This window comes from Eubalaena glacialis, chromosome 10 (assembly GCF_028564815.1).
Source record: "Eubalaena glacialis isolate mEubGla1 chromosome 10, mEubGla1.1.hap2.+ XY, whole genome shotgun sequence".
Lineage (NCBI taxonomy): Eukaryota > Metazoa > Chordata > Mammalia > Artiodactyla > Balaenidae > Eubalaena > Eubalaena glacialis.
The window spans coordinates 23,372,806-23,399,364 of NC_083725.1; the positions used below are offsets into that span (position 1 = coordinate 23,372,806).

At 41.8% G+C, this 26,559-nt stretch overlaps 2 protein-coding genes across 6 annotated transcripts in view; both read left to right on the forward strand.

The window, feature by feature from the left end:
* DIXDC1 (DIX domain containing 1) overlaps positions 1-26,559 on the forward strand; it is a 73,571-nt gene that overhangs the window by 1,069 nt on the left and 45,943 nt on the right. For 3 of the 5 annotated variants that reach the window (XM_061203971.1, XM_061203970.1, XM_061203972.1), the window contains one exon: positions 685-776. In XM_061203971.1, coding sequence (XP_061059954.1) covers positions 720-776 — 57 coding nt within the window. In that variant the 5' untranslated portion in view covers positions 685-719. Of the gene's footprint in view, positions 1-684; positions 777-8,852; positions 9,021-10,017; positions 10,088-26,559 lie in introns of those variants that run through there. The other 2 variants (XM_061203969.1, XM_061203973.1) reach the window with 2 other exon arrangements.
* LOC133099237 (NADH dehydrogenase [ubiquinone] 1 alpha subcomplex subunit 1-like) lies at positions 21,109-21,321 on the forward strand. Its single transcript, XM_061202765.1, has one exon. It carries the CDS (start codon positions 21,109-21,111, stop codon positions 21,319-21,321), a length of 213 nt encoding a protein of 70 aa, XP_061058748.1.

Genomic DNA, 26,559 nt, shown 5'->3' on the forward strand with positions numbered 1-26,559 from the left:
TAATCATTATAGAAAAGGGTGCATTGACTAGAGGTAAAGAATAGCCATGTTAAAAGTAAAGATTAAATGCCTCCTTTCCTGGGACACCAATGCTGCTACTCCTTAGATGATAAGACTCCCTTCCCAGGTGCCAAGGCCATATTGACTTGCTGTGTACATGCTGATCTGTTTGTTTGAAAGATTGAAGGAATGAATCTCTGATTTGTTTGATGTTCTTTGTTCTGACAAGATTTAAAACTGTGCTGAAAACCATGCTTCTCCAGAGCAGTTCCTTAGAGTTATTTGAGAGGCTATCTCTGGGCTATAGTCCTCAGGTTGGCTCAAATAAAACTTTTTTCTATTTCTATTATAGATTGTTTATTGATTATTTCTGTCAACAGACTGATACATTTAGGGAGGAAGGAAAATGCATTCTTGCTTGACTGATAGGGAAGCATTTGTCTTTACTTATTGCTATTAAAACCTAAGTGATTAGTATTAAAAATGCCACTGGGATAGCCCTGTTGTAATTATACTATCTTGGGCTGGATTTCCTGCTCACCGGGGTCCTATTTTTTTCATACTTCCAGATGACTTAAATGGGTAGGCTTGGGGCAGGAACCTGACCCCTCTAAATTGGTTTAACTTTTGGAATTTTTTTCTTGACCTGTATTTTTGCATGGATCTTTCTCTTCCTATTTTAAGGTGGCCCTGATCCAGCTCTTCTAGGGACTCTGAAGATGGGTACCCAAGTGGTTAAGAGACTCTGTAACCCCCTGCTACCAGCAGAGCCCTCTGTAAGTTTCTGGTGTACCATTGAGAGGAGTGTGATGACGTTAATGGAATTTCAGTACAGCTCGACAACTGGGGGACTTCTCCATCAGGACTCAGATCCTGGAACAAAATTGTAATATATTTGCTTTCTTTTCTAGCTTCCCCTTCTTGTGGAAATTCTGGCTCACTTGATTTATTATCTTTTTCTGGAATTAATAAAATCAGGCGGAGGTTGAAAATTTCTAGCAATTAATCAGAACATATGGATTGTTTAAAAGATTTCAATAACATTTGTTATAGAAATAATGTACGTGGGAATTCCCTGGTGGTCCAGCGGTTAGGACTGCATGCTTCCACTGCAGGAGGCATGGGTTTGATCCCTGGTCAGGGAACTGAGATGCTGTGTGCTGCATGGTGCAGCCAAAAAAAAAAAAAAGGAAATAATGTATGTGAATTATAGAGCATTTGGGAAATAGTGCAAACCATGATTTTTTTAAAAACATAATCTTCCCAACTAGAAGCAATCCTGTTAATATTTTAGAATATTTTCTTCTAGTCTTTTTTCTATGTATATTATTTACATATCTGAGATCATATTATGCACATACTTTTGCCTTTTGCTTTTTCTGGCTTAATGTTTGTTAATATGAAATTGTTAAAATATTTGTTTTCATATGAACACAAATGTTTGGTAGACATTATAATGGCTGTAATTTTCTTTTTTTGTTGTTTTATTTTTTCTTTTGAATTTTATTTTATTTATTTTTTTATACAGCAGGCTCTTATTAGTCATCCATTTTATACACATCAGTGTATACATGTCAATGCCAATCTCCCAATTCATCACACCACCAACCCCACCCACCGCTGCTTTCCCCCCTTGGTGTCCATACGTTTGTTCTCTACATCTGTGTCTCTATTTCTGCCCTGCAAACCAGTTCATCTGTACCATTTTTCTAGGTTCCACATATATGCGTTAATATGCGATATTTGTTTTTCTCTTTCTGACTTACTTCACTCTGTATGACAGTCTCTAGATTCATCCACATCTCTACAAATGACCCAATTTTGTTCCTTTTTATGTCTGAGTAATATTCCATTGTATATATGTACCACATCTTCTTTATCCATTCGTCTGTTGATGGGCATTTAGGTTGCTTCCATGACCTGGCTATTGTAAATAGTGCTGCAATGAACATTGGGGTGCATGTGTCTTTTTGAATTGTGGTTTTCTCTGGGTATATACCCAGTAGTGGGATTGCTGGGTCATATGGTAATTCTATTTTTAGTTTTTTAAGGAACCTCCATACTGTTCTCCATAGTGGCTGTATCAATTTACATTCCCACCAACAGTGCAAGAGGGTTCCCTTTTCTCCACACCCTCGCCAGCATTTGTTGTTTGTAGATTTTCTGATGATGCCCATTCTAACTGGTGTGAGGTGATACCTCATTGTAGTTTTGATTTGCATTTCTCTAATAATTAGTGATGTTGAGCAGTTTTTCATGTGCTTCTCAGCCATCTGTATGTCCTCTTTGGAGAAATGTCTATTTAGGTCTTCTGCCCATTTTTGGATTGGGTTGTTTTTTTTTTTAATATTGAGCTGCATGAGCTGTTTATATATTTTGGAGATTAATCCTTTGTCCATTGATTCATTTGCAAATATTTTTTCCCACTCTGAGGGTTGTCTTTTCGTCTTGTTTATGGTTTCCTTTGCTTTGCAAAAGCTTTAAAGTTTCATTAGGTCCCATTTGTTTATTTTTGTTTTTATTTCCATTACTCTAGGAGGTGGATCAAAAAAGATCTTGCTGTGATTTATGTCAAAGAGTGTTCTTCCTATGTTTTCCTCTAAGAGTTTTATGGTGTTCAGTCTTACATTTAGGTCTCTAATCCATTTTGAGTTTATTTTTGTGTCTGGTGTTAGGGAGTGTTCTAATTTCATTCTTTTACATGTAGCTGTCCAGTGTTCCCAGCACCACTTATTGAAGAGACTGTCTTTTCTCCATTGTATATCCTTGCCTCCTTTGTCATAGATTAGTTGACCATAGGTGCGTGGGTTTATCTCTGGACTTTCTATACTGTTCCATTGATCTATATTTCTGTTTTTGTGCCAGTGCCGTATTGTCTTGATTACTGTAGCTTTGTAGTATAGTCTGAAGTCAGGGAGTCTGATTCCTCCAGCTCTGTTTTTTTCCCTCAAGACAGCTTTGGCTATTCGGGGTCTTTTGTGTCTCCATACAAATTTTAAGATTTTTTTTTCTAGTTCTGTAAAAATGCCATTGGTAATTTGATAGGGATTGCATTGAATCTGTAGATTGCTTTGGGTAGTATAGTCATTTTCACGATATTGATTCTTCCAATCCAAGAACATGGTATATCTCTCCATCTGTTGGTATCATCTTTAATTTCTTTCAACAGTGTCTTATAGTTTTCTGCATACAGGTCTTTTGTCTCCCTAGGTAGGTTTATTCCTAGGTATTTTATTCTTTTTGTTATGGCTGTAATTTTCTTGACCATTCCTTTGTTGTTGGACTTTTAGGTTCCCCTCCCCGCCTTGTAAATAACTAATTGATTTTCTCATTTAAGACTTTTTTTCCCTCAGGATAGAGTTCCAGAAGTAGAATGCTAGGTCAAAGGATGTGAACATTTTAAGTAATAAGTTACTTTTTAAAAGAAGAATTGCAGTGTCAGATTTTGTATACATCCTTCAGAAGGCAGAGGGACATCAGTTGGGAGATAGGAAGGTCCTTGGTAGAAATCTGGCTACCTCTTGCAACGAGACCCAGGGTCCTGCAGAAAGATTATTTCACGGTAGTATAATTAGTCATGTGGAACCATAACACATTATGAATGGCAGTCCAGAGACATGGGGGCATTTACAAGTGTTTTTATTGAGAGAAACTCAGGGTCACTTCCAAAATACCCACCAGATGGCGCTAGTCCTAATCTGATTTTACCCACAGGCTACTTGGCAGATAACGTTTGAAATGTGAATTTTAAAAAATCATGTAGAATATATTTGCATATCTGCTTTGGTACAGTTTATATTAAGCACTAGCATCTGGTGACTACTTTGGCAGCATCCTACTCTAGTCTCACACCATTCTGTCTCTTTTTTCCTTTTTCTCCCCACTCAGTCTGTCACAATCACCCTGTACACTCTGTCCCCACATACTAATATTGGATTCTCTGTTTTAGTAGTCTTCCTTTTACTATTCTTTCTTTTAGTCTTGTTTCTTGCCCTTCTGTGTGTGTGTGTATTTATGTGTAACTGTGACTTCTTGAAGTTTTTGCTAAAAGAATAGGACCTGCTGTATATAATAGGTGCTCAGTATACATTTAATATATGTTTAATGAAAGACTGCATTGGTGAAGGAGAGGAAAGTATAGAAGAATACCAGAAATTGTTTATATTTGTCTTGGAAATGCAGTAAAAGAGATAAAAAAACCACATTCCTAAATTAACTATAAAGTGCTAAATAATATAGTATATAGCATGCTATCACTTTTGAATTTTAAGGAGAAGAAGCCAATATTTATTGAACATCTACTATATGCCATGAACTATTCTTGGTTCTAGAGATAAATCAGTAACAAAACATACAAAACTCCCTGCCCTTATGCAGCTTACATTCTGGGCAGAAGGGAGGCTGACAATAAACAAGTAAACAAGTAAATCTAGAGTATGCAAGATGGTGATGAATGTTAGGAAGGAAAATAAAAATAAACCAGGCAAAGAAGTTTGGGAGTGCTGAAGTGAGGAGGTGGTATCATTTTAAGTAGAGTGGTCAGAGAAGGCCAAACAGAATAAACACATTTGGGCGGAGACCTGAAAGAAGGGCAGGGATGCACCATGGGTTATCTGAGAGGTGGGTGTTCCAGACAGATTGTGATCAGATCTGTCTTGATTTTAACGAACTCAGGAGTGGTCAGAGGAGTTCCATGAGGAAGTGGAACTTAAACTAGGCATAGTGAAGACTTGAGTAGCAGAAGTGCGGGGCATTCTAGGCAGAGGGATAGTCATGAAGGTATAGAGGTGAAAATGAGCCCCGTGAATCTATGAAATGGTGAAGAGCCTGCGAACTGAGCATAGGCAGTGAGGGGGGAGGCCTTAAGAGCTGGGCATGAGGAATTTATACCTGACATGCTAGGAAAAGGGAGTGTTTGAAGACATTTGAGCAGTTGAACAGCAAGATGAATGTGTTGCCTAAGGAAGATTAAGGGATGCAGACTGGCAGAAAAGCCTGGAGACAAAAGAGAGCAGTTTAGGAGCCAGGACACGTTTGGGACCTTTGCCGGTAGACGTGAACCCTTTTGTGTGTATGTATTTATGGTGATGTCTCTGAAGATAAATGCAATAGAAATTGTAAACATATGTTACTGACAAGGAACTTGCTAATGTGAGAAAACAGAAAAAGACTAAGAAATTATTTCAGAGAGTCATTTAAAATATTTCCATTGACAATCTTAATTATTTGTTTATTCAAACTGCCTTTCTGCTTCCTTATAGTCATTAATGATGGCCCATAATAGATGTGTTAAATTTTACATAGGTGTGAATTTCACACTTCTTAGTTCTCTGCAGGGAGAAGTCACAGTCAATATTTTCCCCAAATGACAGTTTTGTTTGAGGTTCAAAGTCTTACTTAGGCTAACATGTTATTATCTGTATTAATAGAAGTGATGAATGAGTTTGCCAGTGTTTCCTCCATTGGCTCATTCTTTCATTCAACTAAAAACATATGCTGAGTTCCTTCTATGCTGTAGCATCATATAAAAATATTGCATAATGATTAAGAACCTGGACTTTGGCTTCACCGCTTAGTAGCTATGGGGTTGGGGCAAATTACCCTCCAGATCTCTCTTTCTGCATATGTAAAGTGGGGACAATAAAAATAACCTACTGATTGTGGTAACTGTGACCATCACATGAGCTAATGTACGTAAGTGCTTACTACAGGGCTTGGCACATAGTAAGAGCTCAATTTTGCTATTATTACTTTTGTAAATAGATATTTGGGTAGCTTTTAGTTGGTGAGGAAAGTATCTGCCTTTATTGGTTTTTTAAAATTTTATTTTATTCAAGTATAGTTGATTTACAATGTTGTGCTAATTTCTACTGTACAGCAGTGATTCAGTTATACGTATATATACATTCTTTTTCATATTCTTTTCCGTTATGGTTTATCACAGGATATTGAATATAGTTCCCTGTGCCATACAGTAGGATCTTGTTGTTTATCCATTGCCTTTATTGTTAAAGTAATGCAGGACTGAGGAAGCTTGGTGTAATTTCAGAAACCAGGCAGCATGACAGAGATATGCAGAAAGCAGCTTGCTTGGACTCTTTGCCTCTCCTCCAGGCAGAGTGAATAACAGGCCTGTAGCGGTGGGAGTGGTTCCAGCTACCGGGGCTGGCTTGCAGTTTTCCCTTGCTCGGGCACTACAGGATGCGGATCATTGTCCTAGTTATTCCTAGGTCATTTAGCTAACCCACTTATTCTCCCAGCCCTTGTGTTGATATCACAATAGGGTGAGATGGAGAGGATAGAAGGAATAGTAAATGTTAGTGCTGCTTGGAGCTAAAGCTTGATTCTTTACCTGGGTCACTTTCTAAGTCAGACCATGATAAGTATGGTGAACATATGTTTTGAGGAAAAAAAAAAATTGGGATTATCTGGTCCAACAAGAATTTTTTGCTTTTTCCAAGTCTGAGAGGCAGACTCTATGTGAACATATTATAATTTTTGGAACATCCCAGTAGTTGTGTGGGGACACTGGAACAGAATATTTTGGAATTGTACTACCTCAATTTAAACGAATTAATATTAAATGCCATGTCAATTTTAGTTCCAACCTTGCATTTGCCACATTTCAAGTTTTCATTAGCCACATGTGGTTCGTGGCCACTGGATTGGACAGCACAGATATGGAACATTTCCACCATCACAGAAAGTTCTATTGGATACTCTTGCTGTAGAATATGTGGTTGGTATTATTATAGACTTCCAAGGAATAGTAGTCTTGGATCATATGCCCTATAATAGATCTTGTATCTATTTACCACAATTCTCTCTAATTCCTCCAGCATAGGGCAAACAGCATAGTACTGGGCCTCAGAGGCCTTTGGTTCAGATCTTAGCTCCTGTACTGACTTGCTAAGTGACTGTGAGCACCTCTGCTAGCCTTGGTTCCTTCATCTGTGAGATGAGAGAGTTGGGCCAGATGAGATCTTTTTTTGGAGCTTTAAAATTCAGTGATTTAATGTCTTTTCCCAGGAATATTGAGTTCACAGGTCCTACTTTGATAAATAGCTTGTTGTTTGAGAAACAGTGACCTCTTGGCACAGATAACTGGCAGCAGGACCTCCCTCTGATATCTCAATATTTTATGCTGTATCCAAAGCATGATGGGCTGTCAGCCAATCAGAATCCTCTATCCAGGGATCCACCAACTGGGTGTTCTGGACTTGCATCACTAAGTATGTAGATGTGTTGCATACAACTTTATACTCTTGGAAGTTTCACGGTTCTCTTTAAAAGGGGCCTTGTTGCATTAACATGGGTTAATGACTCAACTGAGGGTGTTACCCCATGAACTGTGGTGGCCGCGAGGGGAGTTCTTGGCAACCAAATTCCCCATCTAGAGGATGAAGGACAGTGGTCTTCTGACTTGTGGGCTGTTCGGGTTCAGTCTGAGTTGGTGTCATGGCTTTTCCCCAGCCTTAGCCAGAATTGAACCCACAGCATTCAACCAGCAGCAGCCACTTAACACCTCGGCTGACTTCTGCTTCCTCTTTGCTGTGGTCAGAGGGAGGTGTGTCTTTTCTCTTTGTGTTCAGCAGCTTTCGACGTTCAGGAAGATGTGGCTAGCTCTAGCTGCTTCGGATAAGGATTTTCTTCTTTTCTAGTGACCTGAGGAGGAGGAGGTCAATTAGGTTGAACAAGAGCCATGACTGACTTTTCTTGCTAAGGTACTAATGGGATTTGGGGAGGGAATCTGGGCCTTTTGCAAAATCACCAGTGTAGAGTCCTAGCTCCTCAAATAGCCTCTGTCACTGCCCAGCTGTGTCCTTGGGCGAGGCCTGACCTTCTGCGTGCCTTAACACTGTGTAAACCCTTCTGCCCATCTGGGGTCATGAGGTGTAACATAATATGGGTGTCCTTTCAGCTTCCAGTTTTCCTATAGAGACACGAGTGTGCACTGAGAGAAAAGATGATTAGTATTTTTAAAAATAAATGTGACTGGAGTAACTAAAAACAGGGGAATGGCTCTCTGTGTCCCTTGAGGAAGCTTTTACCTAACCCTTTCAAAAGTACCAGGACATTTTGCAGTTCAACCCATTTTCATTAAAACCCATTTAATTAACTTAAAACTCATTTAAAGTATGGGTTTTACATTTTAGCAGTCATTTGAAAAAGAAAGGTTTTTTGGTAAAACCTTGTTCATCCTTGGTTCACCCTTGATGTTTCTGTTGTGATCCTGTGATTGGTTTAGCACTAATTTTATTAAATGTACCCTAATACCATCAATAACTAAAGCTCTCTCTATCCTCTTTTTGTGTCTTTCCCTTCTGTTTCCCCTTCTTTAGCCTAACTTCACTGTCCAGGCCCCATGTGGAAAAAGGTTGCTGTTTTCAGCTAGTCTGGGGGAAAAAAAAAATCCTATGATTCACTCCCCTTCCTACCCACCTTGTGGTGAGGCACTTGAGGCCTTAAGTCATTGGAACTTGTGTGTGTCTGTATGTGTGCGTGTGTGTGTGTGTGTGTGTGTGCGCGCGCGCGCACAGCACATGCACATGCACACGCCGGCAGGCCAGCCTGGTGTGTGTGTGTGTGTGTGTGTGCAGCGTATGCACACACGCCCACCCCCCGGCCCGGTGTGTGAGAGTGTGCGTGTGTGTGCGCGCCGCGGGGCTCTCCTTGACGCACGCCGGGCAGGGGGCCCCCAGCCAGCGCCCCTCCGCTGGGTGCGCGCCCAGCAGTTTCTATAGGAACCGCGACAGCGCCCGGGCCCCTCCTGCGGAGCCCGGGTGCGAGCATGCCCAGTGGAAGCCGCTAGTTTGGCCCGGGTCTAGGTTTCCAGTAAGTGGCATGCGGGACTCCGGAGACATCCCAATGAGCTGAGCCGAGAGTCTTTGTGTGCACAGGGAGAAGGAGGCGGTGGCCGCCGGGCCCGGAGACCCCGCCCCGGGGGCCCGGCAGGAACAATGCTAGCCTGCCTAACCCGGGGGAACTTACTGGACGTCCTGCAGGAGGGCTTCAATGAGGTAACTGTCTGCTCCTCGCACTCCCCAGCTCCCCTGCCCTAGCGCCTCCCGCCTAACCTCTGGGAGGGGTCCTCTTCTGCCCCCATCCTCACCGGGACCCCAGAACAATCCCCCCACAGAGCCCTAAGGAGGCTAAGGTGGTGGGTACAGTACAGACGAGCCTGGTGAAATCAAGAGGGCCGACCTCTTCCAGCTGAGCTGGGCGATGACCTTGCCTGGTAGCTTGCCTGCGCCCAGAAGACAGGACCACAAATTCAGAGGTCATCTCCTTCCAAAAGAAGTGGTCTCCTCTCTCCCCCGGCTTTGCCCTAAGGAAATCCCCAGGGAAGCCTGTGAATATATGGCAAAGGTGCTCATTCTGTTTCAGGAGCTAAGTGAGTGGGCCAAGGGAGGGGTGGGGTGGCATTGCATTGGTAGAAAGTTTGAGAGGGGGCAGGGTGAGTCGGTGGTCCACAGGAAGTGCCCTCTTCATGTTCACATCTCTTTCTAAATCTAGGGTAGTACATTTCTCCACAACCACGCGTATGATTGGCAGAGAGGACCTACGAGGAGAGAGAGGTTTCTGGGCCCAATTCAGGGGAGCGGTGTTTGTTCCTTTCTGTGTGAGAGTGGGAAACTGGGGCCTCAATCTGACAGGCAGTATGGGCTAGGGCTGGCGGGGAGTCTTTTTCTCTTCACTGTTTTCTCTCAGAATTTTGTTATTTATTCCATTTTCTTCTCTTGTGACCCCGGACATTCTGGTTTAGGACCTTTGCCCCTTGCGATTTGCTCCATATGTCTTCCATTGCTTCTGCACCCCACCCCTTGGGTTGCCTTATCCCAGCATCCAGGGAGACCCCTACGAGGAGAGCTGGACTGTTAGTTGTGTCTTTCTTCCTTTCTCCCTCCTTTTCTTTCTGCCTCTCCCTCTCTTCCCTTTATGTCGCTCTTTCTTAAGTTTAAGGTTTTTTAAAGTCTGTTTTTTGTTAAGCAATTAACATATGAATACATTCTCTTCTTAAATATGAACATTGCAGGCAAGACCGAGTGCCTTGGCCACCCCTGCCATCCTGGCCTTTTCCCCGGAGGTAACCATTCTCATGAATTTGTGTATAAGATTTTCTTTCTACATCTGCACTACAGACTCTTTCCTTAATTCCTGTTTTTAATTAAGAAGCTCTGCAGCCTGACCTGCCTCAGATCCTTCCCCAGTCCTGGCCCCTGTGCCCCAGCCTTTTTCCTGACACAGAGAGGAAAACTGCACAAATGCTGTCCCAACCTAACCAACTGAGACAGAATTTTCCTTTGGCTGAGGGGTGTCACAGCCTTCGCTGAAGGGTAGAGCTTGCGTCCCATCTGCACTGTGCGGGTCCTCATCTTTGCATCATTCCCCTTTGAACACATGGAAGGGGATTGTTAACAAAGAGCTACAGTCTGAGAGTTGAAACACAGATGAGCTGGGAAGCCACCTTTTTGACTGCTTCCAGTATTCTTTTTTCACTCTCTGCCTTTGGGCCTCCCCTGGTCTTGAGCCTCATAGAAGCTCCTTAGGCCATCTTATGGTCTCCCATTTTTGTCAGTCAGTCCCCAGGGATCAGGTTCCACTGTCTTATTAGGAAGAGGAAACCCACACAGAGTGAGTCCTAATCTTTGCCTTTTGCTCATTTCACCTCCAAACCTTTCAGCTGAAGAGCCAGGTAAACCAAGAGGTAGACTGTCTTTTTCTTTTTCACGCTTTGGTGCTTCCATAAATGTCTCCTGAAATGTACCCAATTCTTATAAAATATAAGGGTCAAGGAGAGTGGGAGAGTTTTCTTTTTGTGGTGGTAATAGAGTCTTCATAAAAACAACAGACAACTTTATAATTAATTCATCTTTAGAATAATGCAGTAATGCCTCTCTTCCCTCTCTGACACTTGATTTTTCTACCCATCTTGTAAACTTCCCTCCACCCCCTCCACAGGCTAATGTACAGTCCACTCCCTTCTCTTAGTAGATTTGAACTCTGATAGCCAATAGGTACTTTCGGTTTCTCTGAGAAATTGACATCGTCTAAATAATAGTTATATGTTTAATCTCAATGATTCCTTACAGTTTAAATAATTCTTTCATATACATAATAAATTATATTAAATAATGCTTTTCTCATATGGGATCACACATAGTGCTACTGAATAATGGTACAGTTGGTCATTTCAGAGTCAGTGGGGCCCTGTTTGACCGATTCCAGCCTCTAGGGTTGCTTAATAGATCCAGTAATGTTCAGTCTCTTTTGTTAGAGTCATGTGATAAGGGTGTAAAGAGGGACTTAAAAGCTAATGTCAGAATACACTTCAATTTCTCTGAGAAACTCTTCCTACTGGGGCTAAGAATACCACACATGTACCCAGTCATCTCCTGGGAATGAGCCAAGCATATCTGAAGCTGTTCTTTATCACCCAGATGCTTTATAGGTCTATGTGGTTAGGGCTGTGACTTCATTCTCTATGGCAGAGAAAATTGCCACAGGAAATGAAGCTATGGCCCTAATTGGTTAATTATAAGGGAACCCTGCAGCAGTGAAACTCTGCCCTCTGAATCAAGGCTTCCCTCTAGCCACTGTTGGCCTCTGTTCTCAGTCCAGTTGCCACTCTGGATGATTATGCACATCATAATTTTCTTCTACCACCTTCCTTTCTTTCTTCTACCACCTGTCTTCTTCCACCTTCCTGGCCTCCGCACACCTAACAAATTACTCACAGGATTGATCCATGTCAGTGCTGTCAGTGCAATTGCTTTTATTGATATGGCAAATCTGCATTGTGGATTATCCACAAGTTTTGGCTACTGCCTCATTCTGTACCTCACCCTGGCTGTCATCCCCTGTCTCCTATGTTCTGGGCCTGGCCAGGCTTTCTATCGGTCCAAATTTCCCCATTCTGCCTCTGCCTCAAAGCTATTTATTTGTTTTCTCTGCTTCTTGGTATTGATGTTGTTATATGAATGTTGTCTTTGATTCATGTGCCAGTGTTTTTTCTGGGGGCTGAACTTTCTTTTAAAAAAGACTTTGGTGCTTGTGTTGAAAGGTTTTTTGACAGACCTGAGACTACAATATGGTTTGGCCAGTAAGCATTCGTTCATTTAGTTATTTAGTTCATTATTGGGCGAGGGGATAGATAAAATAATTGAAAAAGACCTGGTCCCTGCTTCCAATGAATTTACAGGGAGAGAGATTTATAGTTGTACTGAAAAAAACATATAGGATGCTTAATGTACTAAGTGTCATAAAAGAGGTAGTGTTTTTGGGAGATCAAAGAGATATCTTCCAGTTAATGATATCATGAAAAGCACCAAATATTTACCAACCTACCTGATCACTGAGGCCAGACTTTTTTTCCTGCTCATTTGGTAAACATGCATGCAAACACTCAATCGCTAGACAGTCACTGAATTACTGTGCTTACCAGGCACTGTGCCAAGCTCTGGAAATAGAAGGCAAATAACATAGAATCTGTGCCCAAGTGGCGCTCACAGGCCAGTGAAAATAGAGCACATGTTCAGAGTGGAAACTTGGGAAAATTCTGACAATACAGAAATCTTGCTTGTCAGGCAGAGCCAGCTTGTGACTGGCTATAGTGTAATGGAAGTTGTGGGAGTGATTTATTAAAATGTTGGTTGACAGGAAATCAGTTCTCTGAGCCTTAACCTTTCAAACAGATGCCTTAGAAGACTTTCCCTACAATTTTCCCTCCAACTAGAAAAATAGAAATGTAAATCCCACATTGAGAGTCATCTGCCTGGCAGGCCCTGAGAAATACAGGAAGGGCCTTTTTGTGGTGTCATGCCCGTAAGGGGGACGCAGAATGAGTGAGGAAGGGCATTGGCAGTTGGAGCAGCTGCAGGGCACATCTCTTCTAAGCGCCCCATGCCTTCCATGGAGGAGGATTTGCAGCATGGGCCAACCGGAGGCTCTCAGTCATCTCCACAATGAATTCCTCTGTGATTTACTATAGAAATTAAAGACCTGTTAAATCTTCGGTGTACCAGAGCACCACACACCCCTAGCCTTCTTTTTTCTATCCTGACTGATTTCTGCTCTCCTCACCCAGGCTCCTTGGCTTTGTTCCCACAGGAGTCAATGCCAGCTCAACAGATGCTCCCTGGCATCAAGCTGTCAGGCAGTTTTATGTTCCCTGTGGTGAGTGATGGCCTGGCCAGGCATGTGGATCGGTGATAGGGTGCTGTTTGCCAGGTGCCACTCCCCCAGGCAGTTCAGAGAGGCTGGGGAGCACTGGAGGTGCTTCAGCCACCTTGACTGGCCTTGTTGTCTAGGCTGTGTGAACCACAGATTCCAACTAATGTTTTCCTGAGTGTATGTCCTTATTTGTTATCTCCAAACCAGGCCCCCTTTGAGTGGTCATGGACATAACCTTCAGTGGTGAGGTATGGTAAGGGGGTAGGGAACCAATCTGAAAGGCCCTAACGGTGGGCTCCATGCTCTGTTTCTATAAGGGACACGCGTAGACCATACAGTGATACTTCATTCATTCATTCACATGCATTTATTGAGCACTTACCTTGTAACATGTACTCATGAAGGAACAGAGTGTTTGTTGAACTCATAGTTAATGGAAATTTTAAAATAAGGTTAGGAGATGGTATCTTTTCAGATATCATCATATCATTATTCTTTGACCACTGGGCTGAACAGGAATACAAAGAGCTCTGCCCATACAGGGAAGAAGACATTTAATGATATTTTTACTTACTAACTTTATTTTTAAGTGATTACCCACCAGGTTCAATGAATAGCTTTTCCTGGTTCAGTAAAGGCCTGAAAGAGTTAATAGAAAAGAAATACAATATTGCATTCTTCTACTGGGAGAATTTAGGCCAGTAATAACTCAAGGTTTCCAAACCTCCTGCCTTCCTCTCAGTTTCTCAGCAACGGCTCCACCCCCATCTCATCTTCTGCAGCTGGAGGGTCTCAGAGTTCTAAACAGGTATCTGGTTTCACTGTAGAACTGATTTCCTTCCTGAGCCATTCAGGTCTCCTCCTGAATGCTCTCTCCAGCGCACCACAAGAGCCTGCTGCTTTTCGTGTTTGTCTTTCTTGCTTGCCAGCAGGGAGCCATAAAGCCAACTCCTTGGATGTTTCTCCACTGGGAACACTAGGTATCACAGACTTCCCTGGTGAAGCCCAGTCAGTGCTTTTGCAACTCTAATGGCATAAGTCCCCTGCAGGAATTCTCTTTGACCTAGAGGCTTAGAGTAGATAGAGAGCAGAGGCTGGGTTTACAGACTTGTTTGGAAGGAAGTTCAGGTCCCAAAGAAAAACAGAAAGAAAGTTACATTTGGTGACAAGAAAGCTTTCTTGCACAAAGGAAGAATGTGGACAGAATTGTCTATTCTGGAAGAGTTTTATCTCATATGCTTGTACGGTTTTGGAGTGACCTGGAGGAAGCCGATGGAGATACCTCCAGCCGCTCCCTGGTATCACCACTGCTCTCACAACTTTAGCGGTCCAGTCTCATCAACCCCAAATCCTGCTCACACAGTTTTGACTATTGCTATGTCTACTTTTCCTCCCCCTGTGGCCTGACTCAGATTTTCATAAAAACTCTGTCTGTCTTGACTTCTGGATTACACAGGCATCCTTCCAGCTTCCCCAGAACAAATTAGAGATGTTAATTCTGGACTGAGATTAGTTCTGTGCTGCCACTGACATTGTCTGTTTGATTGTCTTGTTTCCTTTATTAGTTTGGTTGTAAAGTGCCAAGAACCCATCTTGAAATGGCAGAGATAGAAAGTGGAATTTACTGACTCATGGAATCCAAGGAAAGGCTGAAAAACTAAACCATGGAAAGGGCAAGGATTGGGCAGTGTCCCAGAAACAATGAAAATCAAGAGCTCAAAACGCTGGCAGGATCTCTCCCTCTGCTCTCTGTCTCTTATTTCTGGTTCTTTCTGTGGGTAGCTCTGTTCCTTCTCACTACAAATGACTTTTCTCTCAGGTGGGCAACATGGCTTATGGCAACATCCAGCTTTTATATCTTTGTCAGAGACAGAGAGAGAAAACTGATTCTATTCCTAAATGCCAGATCAAAAAATTCCAGGGATTGGCTGGATTTGACCAATCAACACAGCTAGACCAGTCACCTGTGGCCCATAGATGGGGTTACCTGATACCAGCTGGTCCTGGGGCCAACCACTGTTTTTGCAGAGGGGGCATGTTTCTAGAGAAGGGAATTATTGTGAGCTAGGCAGCTACCCCAGAGCTATGAGCTACAACACCCCCAGGGGCCTGATTGGAACCTGACTGTGGTCCTACTGTGCTTCTCCAGCTGCTGTTGGAAACAGATCAAGAACTGGGGGCATGTTCAAGATACATTTCTTAATAACCAAGATACTTTCATATTTTGGAACCTGTTGCATCTTGTCTTCACTGAATAATAGACTTACAAAATGACAGTGCTAGAAGGAAACAAAATGCAGTGCTTTTTTCCCAGCTGCTGAAAGAAGCCCTAAGGAGTTATTTCAGATGTCTGGGGGTCTGGGTGGGGGGTGGGTGGAGGTAGAGAAAAAGAAAGTAAGTCAACTGACCTGTGGATTCCCACCCCAGCCCTAACAGAGAAGCTCTGCTTTTCCCTATTCTACATATCTGGATTTCATAGAAGTTATAATTTGAAAAAAGATTGTGAAGCAAAAAGGAGGAGGAGGAAAATAAAAATAAAACTACTAGTCCAACACCCCAGAGGGTAACAGCCTCTTACAAAAAGCACGTGTTATTTCATCTGCTGCAGGAGCAGCTGTAGTCAATTGTAAAACCTAGCAGCAGAGCTACTCAGGGCCTGGGCTTGCACCCCAGGCCTCTTTTAAGATAAACATCTTTGTGGGGGAAGGAGAGTGGGTGGTGTGGTTGGTCCTCATAAGTGTCTACTTTGTCCTTCAAATCAATTTTTCTCAGAGCCAGCAGCAGGCATTTATAGCAAGAACTAGGTCTTGCCTGCCCCCTGGGTGAGAAGTACAGGAATCTTCAAGTCAAAGAGGAGACAAACTGAGGCTTGGTTTAGTGGTTGGCTCCCAAGTTAGATTTAAAGCGAGAGGCCGAGACCTGAAGTCAATGTGACCCTTAACCTGTGGACAAGAATAGTCCCACTCAGGGGTGAATCTCTGATCTCGTTGTTAGATGCCACTTAACAGATCAACATGCAGACATAGTAGTGACATGACAAAGGCCTTTCTTCAACTAAAATTTTTTATCAGTGATTGCACTGAAGACATGCTTATCAGTTTTTAAAATCACATGACTCTGGGCAGAGTAGTAAATACCCTCAGGATTTAACCATCTACCACTCTCCTGGAGTGATTTCAGGATCCATGATGAAGACAGTCCAGCCTTGCAATTCCTTGACCGTCCCCACTGCAATGATTGTCCCCCTCTGTGCCACTTCACTAAGGCCACGTACTGAGGCCACATCCTGCATCTTATTCCACAGAATTGCCCTCCCCCTGAAATCGTGAACTCTGAAACTCCACTCGGTGCTCAAAGCCCCAATTTCCACACTCCTCCATTCCCATGAAACTTATTTTCAGTCGCAGCAAGTTCTCTTCTCCTTACTCTTCTCCATCTTCTCGGTTTATCAGCTTTCCTTTAGTTTCTTCTCCCAGGTGCAGATTCCACGATCAATCCCTTCAAATACACTCTCACCACCATCCTCACTTCCTTTGCCTTGGCGATCTCTGCCTCTCCTCTGACCATTTCTGGTCCTACATTAGCCTATTTCTGGTTTCCTCCACTCAGGTCCCAGGCCTCCTGAGCACTTCTAGAGGAAACACAGAACCTTGTGGATTGATTCAATTACAAAATTACGATTTCCAGCCCCAGCTGAGTCCTTGGTGCTCCCAGGAAATCTTTAGCTCTTTCCAGCTTCCCACAGGGTCCTTTTCCTGAAGCCTCTGTCACTCTCCCTGTCCCTTTCACTCTCAACAGGTAGACCTGCCTACTTTATAATGGATAGAGGGGCAGTTGGATTTGAGCTCCTTCAGCTGCCGTCTTCCCCACCTCCCCGTCTCCCACAGAGGTACCTACTCCTGCCTCTCATCATCATCAGAGGAAGCGGCCCTCTTCCCTCCTCATTCATGCTCCTCCCCTTGTATCTGTTTCTCCTTCACTAACCCCTCATCTCAGCCTGCAAATGTCCTCTCATCCTAAAAAACCCTCATTCCTTCCCACCTTCCTCTCCAGCAAATACCCTCTCTCCTCCTCTCACCATTTCTGTTTTCCTCCTTACTGAGGTCTTCTCAGTTCACTGCCATCTGACTTTTCACCCCACCGTGCATGCTATCAGTTCTCAAAAAAGTCACCAAATCTTCTTAAATGTAAATGAAATGGGTTTTCCAGTCCTCAGCCTGACTTTTCTATAGCATTTGACCTTCTTGACCACCCTTCTTAACATTCTCTGGTCCTGGATTCCCACATAACACTTTCTCTTGATTCTTCGCCTGTCCCTCTGATTGCATGTTCCAAAATAAATTTTTTTTTTGGCCACGCTGCGTGGCTTGCAGGATCTCAGTTCCCCAACCAGGGATTGAACCCGATCCCCTGCAGTGAAAGCCCAGAATCGTAACCACTAGGCCACCAGGGGACTCCCTAAAAGAATTATTTATTTATTTATTTATTTATTTATTTATTTATTTATTTTTGGCTGTGTTGGGTCTTCGTTTCTGTGTGAGGGCTTTCTCTAGTTGCGGCAAGCAGGGTCCGCTCTTCATCGCAGTGCACGGGCCTCTCACTATCGTGGCCTCTTTTATTGTGGAGCACAGGCTCCAAACGCGAAGGCTCAGTAGTTGCAGCTCACGGGCCTAGTTGCTCCGCGGCATGTGGGATCTTCCCAGACCAGGGCTTGAACCCGTGTCCCCTGCATTAGCAGGCAGATTCTCAACCACTGCGCCACCAGGGAAGCCCAAAAGAATTTTTTTTGCTGCTCACTTCACTTGTCCCTTTGATGTTGATATACCCCAGCCTCTGACCTGAGCATTCCTTCCTTTTCTCTCACTGTATGCTTCCTTTGCTATAGTTGAAATAATACATGCTTTGGAGTAAAATGGAGTGGGTTCAGATTCCATTTTCACCACTTATCAGCACTATGATCTCGAGCAAGGCTTCCCATATGAAAAATGGGACTAATAATATCGATTTTAATGACTGGATATGATGATTAAAGGAGATAATGCATATAAAGGGTTTCATTCAGTGGCTGACAGGGATGGGCACTCAGTGCATTTTCATTCTCTTCTTTCCCTCAGTGCCCTCTCTCCCCACTCCCTTTCCTGCCAAAATAACTTCTTATGGTTCACCTTACTTTTGGGGGTGTTGTAGATCCCAGGATTTGGAGTCAGCACTGGGTTGAGATCCTTGTTCTGTCACTTACCAGCCCTGTGACCCTGGGCTGGTTGCTCTGAACCTTGGTTTCCACATCTGTAATATGGTAATAGTTGTTCCACATCTCTAATCAATGTGAAGGAGGGGATAAATATTTACATATTTGACCCTTGAACAACATGGGGGTTAGGGGCGCCAACCCTCCGCATAGTGGGAAAACTGCATATAACTTATAGTCAGCCCTTTGGAGGCCCACAGTCCCTCCACATCTGCATTAACTAACCGCAGACATTACAGTACTGTCGTATTTACTCTTGAAAAAAATCTGTGTAGGGAATTCCCTGGCAGTCCAGTGGTTGAGACTCCGCGCTTTTGCTGCTGAGGACCCAACTTCGATCCCTGGTTGGGGAACTGGGATCCCACAAGCCGCGCAGCGCAGCCAAAAAAAAAAAAAAACAAAAAAACATTGTAAATCAATTATACTGCAATAAAAAAATAAATAAATTAAAAGCTTTAAAAAAAAGAAAAAAGTCTGTTTATAATTGGATGCACACTGTTCAAACCCATGTTGTTCAAGGGTCAACTGTATAAATATATATGCACACACACACATATATTTATATGAAAAGATGTTGGTTTAGTGCCTAGCACAGTACCTGGCATGTAGTAAGTGCTCAGTAGATGGTGTTATTATCCCATTTGCACCTATGGCTATGCCTGTCACACACAGATGCTCTCACACATCTCTCTCTCCCACCCCACACCCATCTCTTGTGCTCTAGACCTGTATTTTGCCAGCTGGCTGCGGAACATCTCTACCCTGATGTTTTGCAAATGGCTCAGACTCTTGTTCAAACTGAACTGTTTACTTTTCCCCAATACTTGCTCTTCATGTATTCTCTGTCTCAATTAAAGCATCACCATCCATTCAGGTGTGACTTTTTGGACTCTCTCTTTTCATCACTGCCTACCTCCTGTCAGTCATCTCTGACTTAATTCTGTAATTTGTCCTTTTCTAACTGTACTGCTTCAGTTTAGGCCTTCATCTTCTCTCACTTGAATTATTGCCTGGATGCTGCTCTTTCTGTCCCATGTTGTGCTGTGTCCAGAGTGACCTTTCTAAGATACACGTCTCACCGTTTCACTCTCCTGTTCCAAAACTCCATGCTTTCCTGTTGAAGCTCTTTAGGCTTTAAGTCTAAGTTCTGGTAGGTCTTGTGCTGACCTATTTCTCCATCATCATTGCCTGCCACTTACAGCTCTGCCCACACACTGATTTGTTAACTGGCTATTCCTCCAAGATACCATATGCCTTCAGGCTCTTCCTTTCTTTTTCTTTTGTTTCCTTTTTTTTTTTTTAATTACTGCTCACTAGGATACCCTTCTACTCTTCTCCAATTAGCAAATATCCTTAAAGAACCAGACAAATGTCTTCTTTCCTCTTGATCTTTCCCTGATAGCCTCATCCTTCCATCCTGTTGCTCCTTCTGTGCATAGATAGCATTTTTTAACACTTCGCCATTGTTGCAGTAATCATTTTGTATTAGAGTTATTTATATGCCTGTAATCAGTGGGCCTGGCGCAATGCCTGGCAATGTTGGTTGATTTGAATAAATGAATACATGAAATGACAGGGTCTGGAAGGATCTTGTGAGATGGGATCTAACCAGTTGAAATTTGTTAAAGGTAAATATGCGTCAAGAAGACCAGTTATACAAGAATGGAAATAGAGGAGACTGGCTTCACAGCAGAATGTGTTAAAAATTTTTAGGGGTTTGGTTGATAGCACTGAGTCAACTATGTGAGGTGGTAACAAAAAAAAGAAGGAGAAGAAGAGGAGGAGGAAGAAGGGGAAGAGAAGGAGAAAAGAATGTGAAATATCTTGTCTGTTTTTATAGCCAGAGTATTGTGTTTGGTTCTAGATATTATGGTTTTAGAGGGATTTAGACCAGAATAGCAATAATTCTTGAAACCATTTGTAAAAATAGACAAAATAAGATGATGAAGAAGAAAATAAACATGATGAAGAAGAAAAAAGGAGAAAGCACAAATATACAAAATAAGAAATGGCAGTGGAGAAGTAATCCTTGAAACAGAAAAAAACTGTAACAGTCTTTGCAGGTCTGTACAAATAAATTTTAAAACTTTGGTGAAATTGATAATTTCTGAGGGAAATTCTGATTACTAAAATTGATAGAAATGGAATATTTAAACAGACCAATTTCTGTAGATGAATTAGAGAACCTTAATAAGGAACTATTCCTCAAAAAAAGTACCAGGCAGAGATTATTTCACAGGGGAATTCTACCAAACCTCCACTCGTCAGACAGGCCCAGTGCGCTACAGATAATGTCAGAGGATTGAAAATAAGGAGAAACTTTCTGCTTCATTTTATGAATATATCTACATGGTAGTGCAAAAAAGAAAACTACAGACTAATGTTACTTGTGAATACCCATGAAAAAGTACAACAAATATAGTACTAATATAGCACTAGTAAATATTTTATTAGCGAACAAAATTCAACACCACACTAAAAATGTAATTATTATGATCAAGTAGGATTAACTCCAGGAATGCAAGGTAGGTTCATTATTAGGAAATCCACATATACCATATTAGATCTCAGGAAAAATAATCATAGAATTATCTCCATAAATGCTGACAAAACTTTCATCAAAATTTAACATCCGTTCCTTATAAAACCACTCAAGAAAATAAGACTTGCTTGGTAACAGCATTGAGATGTGGTTCGAGATTCACTCTGGGATCGCTATCATGGCCATGTGCTTGTTCATCCTGCGAAAGGCCACTGCGCACATCCACAGGTTCACTAACAGGGGCAAGGAAAAAATGGTTGCCCATTATTCGTATCAGTGGAACTTGATGGAAAGAGATAGGCGCATCTCTGGAGTTAATCGTTACTATGTGTTAAAGGGTTTGGAGAACACTGATTAAGGAAGCATTTTCCTGATGGATGAAAAATAACTCAGTTATGCTCGTCTACCCCTGCTAGAAGGTTATGCAGTGTATTGTGTAGCATGCGCTGTATTTTATAGTGTGTGATAAAAATAAAACAAAAAAGTAGGGACTTCCCTGGTGGTGCAGTGATTAAGAATCCGCCTGCCAATGCAGGGGACGTGAGTTCCAGCCCTGGTCTGGGAAGATCCCACGTGCCGCGGAGCAACTAAGCCCATGCGCCACAACTACGGGGCCTGCGCCCTAGAACCCGCGAGCCACAACTACTGAGCCCACATGTCACAACTACTGAAGCCCATGCACCTAGAGCCCGTGCTCCGCAACAAGAAGCTAGAAGCTCATGCACCACAAAGAGAACCTTGCGCACCACAATGAAGAGGAGCCCCCGCGCGCAGCAACAAAGACCCAACGCAGCCAAAAATAAATAAACAAACAAACAAAACCCCAAAAAAGTCGGGAAAAAAAAGAAAAGAATACTTGATGGATTCTTTCTTAACATGATAAAAAAAAAAAAAAATATATATATATATATATATATATATATATATATATATATATATATATATATATATACCTTATTCCTAAAAACCAGTCACTTTCTAAATTGGGAAACACTACAAGTATTTTCTCTAAGCCCCAAAACAGGGAAGGATGCCCACTATCTCCACTGCTGGTCAACATTGTACCAGGGGTATTTAGAAATTGATTAGAGGCACAAGGCTTAGTAAAGAAGTAAAACTATTTCTTTTTGTAGATGATGTGACAGTAATCCTGGAAATCATTGAGAATTATTGATAAAACTCAAACAATAGAAGATGAGGTAACAGGATATAAAATTAACCTACAGCTTTCACATACACAAAGAGTAACCAATTACAGAAAGTAACGGTAGAGAAAACCACATTTATAATCACAATAAAGAAGAATTGAATACTTAGAAATGAACTTAACAGGAAATGTATAAAACCTACAAGAGGAAACCTTTAAGACACTCCTGAAAGACACATTTGAACAAATGGAAAGACACCCCCTATTCTTGAATAGGGTGATTCAACATCATAAAGGTAACAGTTCTGCCTATGTCAGTTTATAAATTTAATATAATCCCAATAAAAATTCTGACAGGCTTTACGGAAGTTCGTATGGAGAAATAACTTTGCAAGAATAGGCAAGAAAACATTAAAAAGAGAAAAATTTCAGGGGGGAGGGACTAGTTGTACCAGATATTAAAATATATTATAAAGCCTCTACAAATAAAACATTTTGGTACTGGTGCATGAATAAACAAATATACAAGTGATATAGAATACGAAGTCCAGAAATAGACCCAAACTATGGAAATTTAGTATATGATAAAGGTGGCATCTCAAATCCCTGGGGTAAAGAGTGACTTTTTAGTAAATGGTGCTGGAACAACTGGGTAGCCATTTGAAAAAAGATAAATTGTATCTATATCTCATATCATACACAAGAATAAATTCCAAATGGATCAGGGATCTAAATGTAAACAATTTTGAAACCGTATGAGAACTAGAAAAAAGCAGAGGTGAATTCTTCTTTCACCTCAGTGTAGGGAAAGGCTTTCTGACCATGACTCAAAATTCAGAGGCAATAAAATAAAATATCAGTAAATTTGATTATATAAAAATGAAAACCTTTTCATGGCCAAAAAACTACCATAAACCAAGTCAAAAGATGACTGACAAACTGGGAAATCTCTGCAACATATGTCAAAGACAAAAGGGTAACATTCCTAATATATAAAGAACTCTTAAAAATGGAGGCACAAAGGACCAAAAACTTTGATAGAAAAATGGGAAAGAGATGTGAACAGACAATTCATGTAGATATAAAAAAGATATAAAAGATAAGAATATAAAATGAATTCTTAAACCTACCAAAGGAGGTTCAAACTCATAACTAAAGAAATGAAGATTAAAACAGCACTGAGATACAATTTCTCACCTATCTATCACACTGGCAAAAATTTAAAAGTATGACAACATGTTCTGTTGGCGAGGCTGTGGGAAAATGCACTCTCATGCATTGCTGTTGGGAATGCAAATGGATACAATGCTTTTGGCAGGGATTTTGGCAATATCTAATAAAGTTATCTACTTAGTGTGCCTTTTTACCTAGCAATCTTCTTTGAATCTACCCTGAAAATAGACCTCCATCAACATGAAAATACGCATGCATAAGGTTACTCATTGCTGCAGTGTTTCTAATTGCAAAATATTGGAAAAAACCTGAATGCCCATATGTAGAAGAGTGGTTGAATAAATTATGATATAGCCACATAGTGGAGTACTATGTAGCTGTAAAATAAGGACGATCTCTAGACCATTATGGGGTGATTTCCAGAATATATTAAGTGAATATTAATTGAAGTGAAGTGAAAAGTGCAGGTGTAAAAAGAATATCAATACTATGCTGTTTTTCACATAAGAAGGAAAGGGAAATAAGAAAATATACATCTCTTTTTTAATCCAGATAACATAGGACGAATCCGATTGGTTACCTACAGGGGAGGATAGGAATGGGGTGGAAAGAATGGAGAAAAGGGAATGGAGTAGAAAGAATGATGGAGGAGTGATACTTCTGAATATATGTTTTTATATAGCTCTGACTTTTAGAATCATGGTAATCTTTCTCCTACCCCAAAAATAAAAAATTAAAATCCACCAAAACGTGAGGAGAATCCAAAATGGACTGTAAATTGTAAGAAATGTACCTAACCATATTGCAGTTAGTAACATAACCACACTGAAGGTGGTGGAAAGAAAAGAACTAACCTAAGTCACTTCGGAATCAGTATTTTGAGTGTGCACTGTAAGGCCAAAGACAAAAAGAACTACATACAAATATTATGTTCTGGTTAATAAATTTGTTTTTCACAAGGTATGGATTAGAGAGTCAAACTATTTGATGTGTTTTCTAGGACTGTGGAAATGTTGGTAAATATATTGTGAATAGAGTCAGATTTCTCACTGTGGGAGAAAGGAGTTACATATAAGGAAAAGGGAAAAGAGAGATGAACCCTGTGGTGTTGGGCTGGAGGCAGGATCAGGATAATTCATGGTATGTCTCTCCATCTGTCTGTCAAGATAAGTAGATACAGATATGTGTTTATGTGTGTATACATACACATATTTCCTACTCTACTACCGAGAGGGCCCAGAATGTCACCCAAGTAGAATGAGTACACCTCATGCCCAAAGTTTGGATTCTAAAAACTATTCTCCAATAAAAGGAGCCAGAATTGTTTTCTTTTGAGAAATAGCTGATTACAGAGCTGGGGCAGAGAAAATACAAGATGAGGGGACTCTTTTAAAAATACAGGTTCTAATTCATTAGGGCTGGGGCACTGTTTGAGAGTCTGCATTTCCATTTTATTTATTTATTTATTTTTTAGAAATTGGGGACCCAATTCAAGGGTCCCGCTATTCTTTTTTAAAATTAATTAATTAATTTATTTATTTATTGGCTGTGTTGGGTCTTCGTTGCTGTGCGCGGTCTTTCTCTAGTTGTGGCGAGTGGGGGCTACTCTTCGTTGCGGTGCGCGGGTTTCTCATTGTCCTGACTTCTCTTCTTGTGGAGCACGGTCTCTAGGCACGCAGGCTTCAGTAGCTGTGGCATGTGGGCTCAGTAGTTGTGGCTTACGGGCTCTAGAGAGCAGGCTCAGTAGTTGTGGCGCACGGGCTTAGTTGCTCCGCGGCATGTGGGATCTTCCCGGACAAGGGCTCGAACCCCTGTCTCCTGCATTGGCAGGCGGATTCTTAACCACTGCACCACCAGGGAAGCCCTCCATTTTATTTTATTTTTATTTTTATTTTTTTTTTTTAATTTATTTTTGGCTGTATTGGGACTTCGTTGCTGCGCGTGGGCTTTCTCTAGTTGCAGTGAGCGGGGGCTACTCTTCATTGCGATGCGCGGGCTTCTCATTGTGGTGGCTTCTCTTGCTGCGGAGCACGGACTGTGGGCGCACGGGCTTCAGTAGTTGTGGCACGTGGGCTCAGTAGTTGTGGCTCACTGGTTTAGTTGCTCCACGGCATGTGGGATCTTTCTGGACCAGGACTCGAACCCGTGTCCCCTGCATTGGCAGGCGGATTCTTAACCACTGTGCCACCAAGGAAGCCCTTATTTTATTTTATTTTATTCTATTCTATTTGAAGTGTAGTTGTTTTGAAGTGTAGTTGATTTACAATGTTTTACGGGAGTGCATTTCTAACAGGCTCCTGGGTGATGCTGATGCTGCTCGTCTGAGGAGCACACTTTGATTAGTAGACAACTACTTACTGTAGATTATTACACAAGAGACTCAAACATTGGATGTGGTGGAAGAAGTGACTTCCATTCTAAGAGTTTTGGTGGGGTCATTTAAACCTCCGGGATGCGTTAATTTAGGTGGCAGTGTGGTAGAATGTAGAGTGGAAGGAGCACTGGCTTGGGAGTCAGGGTGAATTTCATATGGTTTACAATCTGGGTGGCCTTGAACAATTTATTTCACCTTTTTTGAGCCTCAGTTTCCAGTTAGCAAAATAGATACAGTAAAATATCCCTAGCAGATTAGCATTAGAGAAAATGTGTTTAAGGACCTAGCATAGCTCTTGACACAGAGTAGGTGTTCAGAAAAGTGGTGACAATTATTATGCTGTAGAATCCTCTTTATTGGAAGACCAGAGCTGTGATTAATGTGCATGAACATTACTGTTTGGAACCTCAAAGTAGTTTTGCATCAGAGACAACTTACTTTTATTCATTGGCCAAAAGAAGGCTATGGTTACTTAAGTAAAATCGTCTTGGCCTGATGAAAAATACTTGTTCTTGTCTGCCCTTGCATAGTTAACTTTTACAATCATTTTAAGTCTTGGCCTGATGAAATGTGACAGATGATTCACTGATTCAAACAGATATTTGTTGAGCACCTGTTACTCTGAGTCCAACAATCTTGAACTCTTACAACTTCCTGCATAGAGCGTAGTTCAGACCTGAGCTCCTTTTGAGCTCACTGCCCTCTCTGCCTCCTCTCCTCCTTCAGGAACCCCTCTACCGCCGAGCACGGGCTTCAGATCGGGCTAATACTCTCTTAGCACCTTGTACACCCCTGTCATAGTGCTTGTCTCTACCAGCCTGCAAGCTTCTCTTCCTCTCCCTCTCTTCTCGTTTTCTTCCTGCAAACTTCTTGAAGGCATAACGCTCTTTGTAGCCCCATAG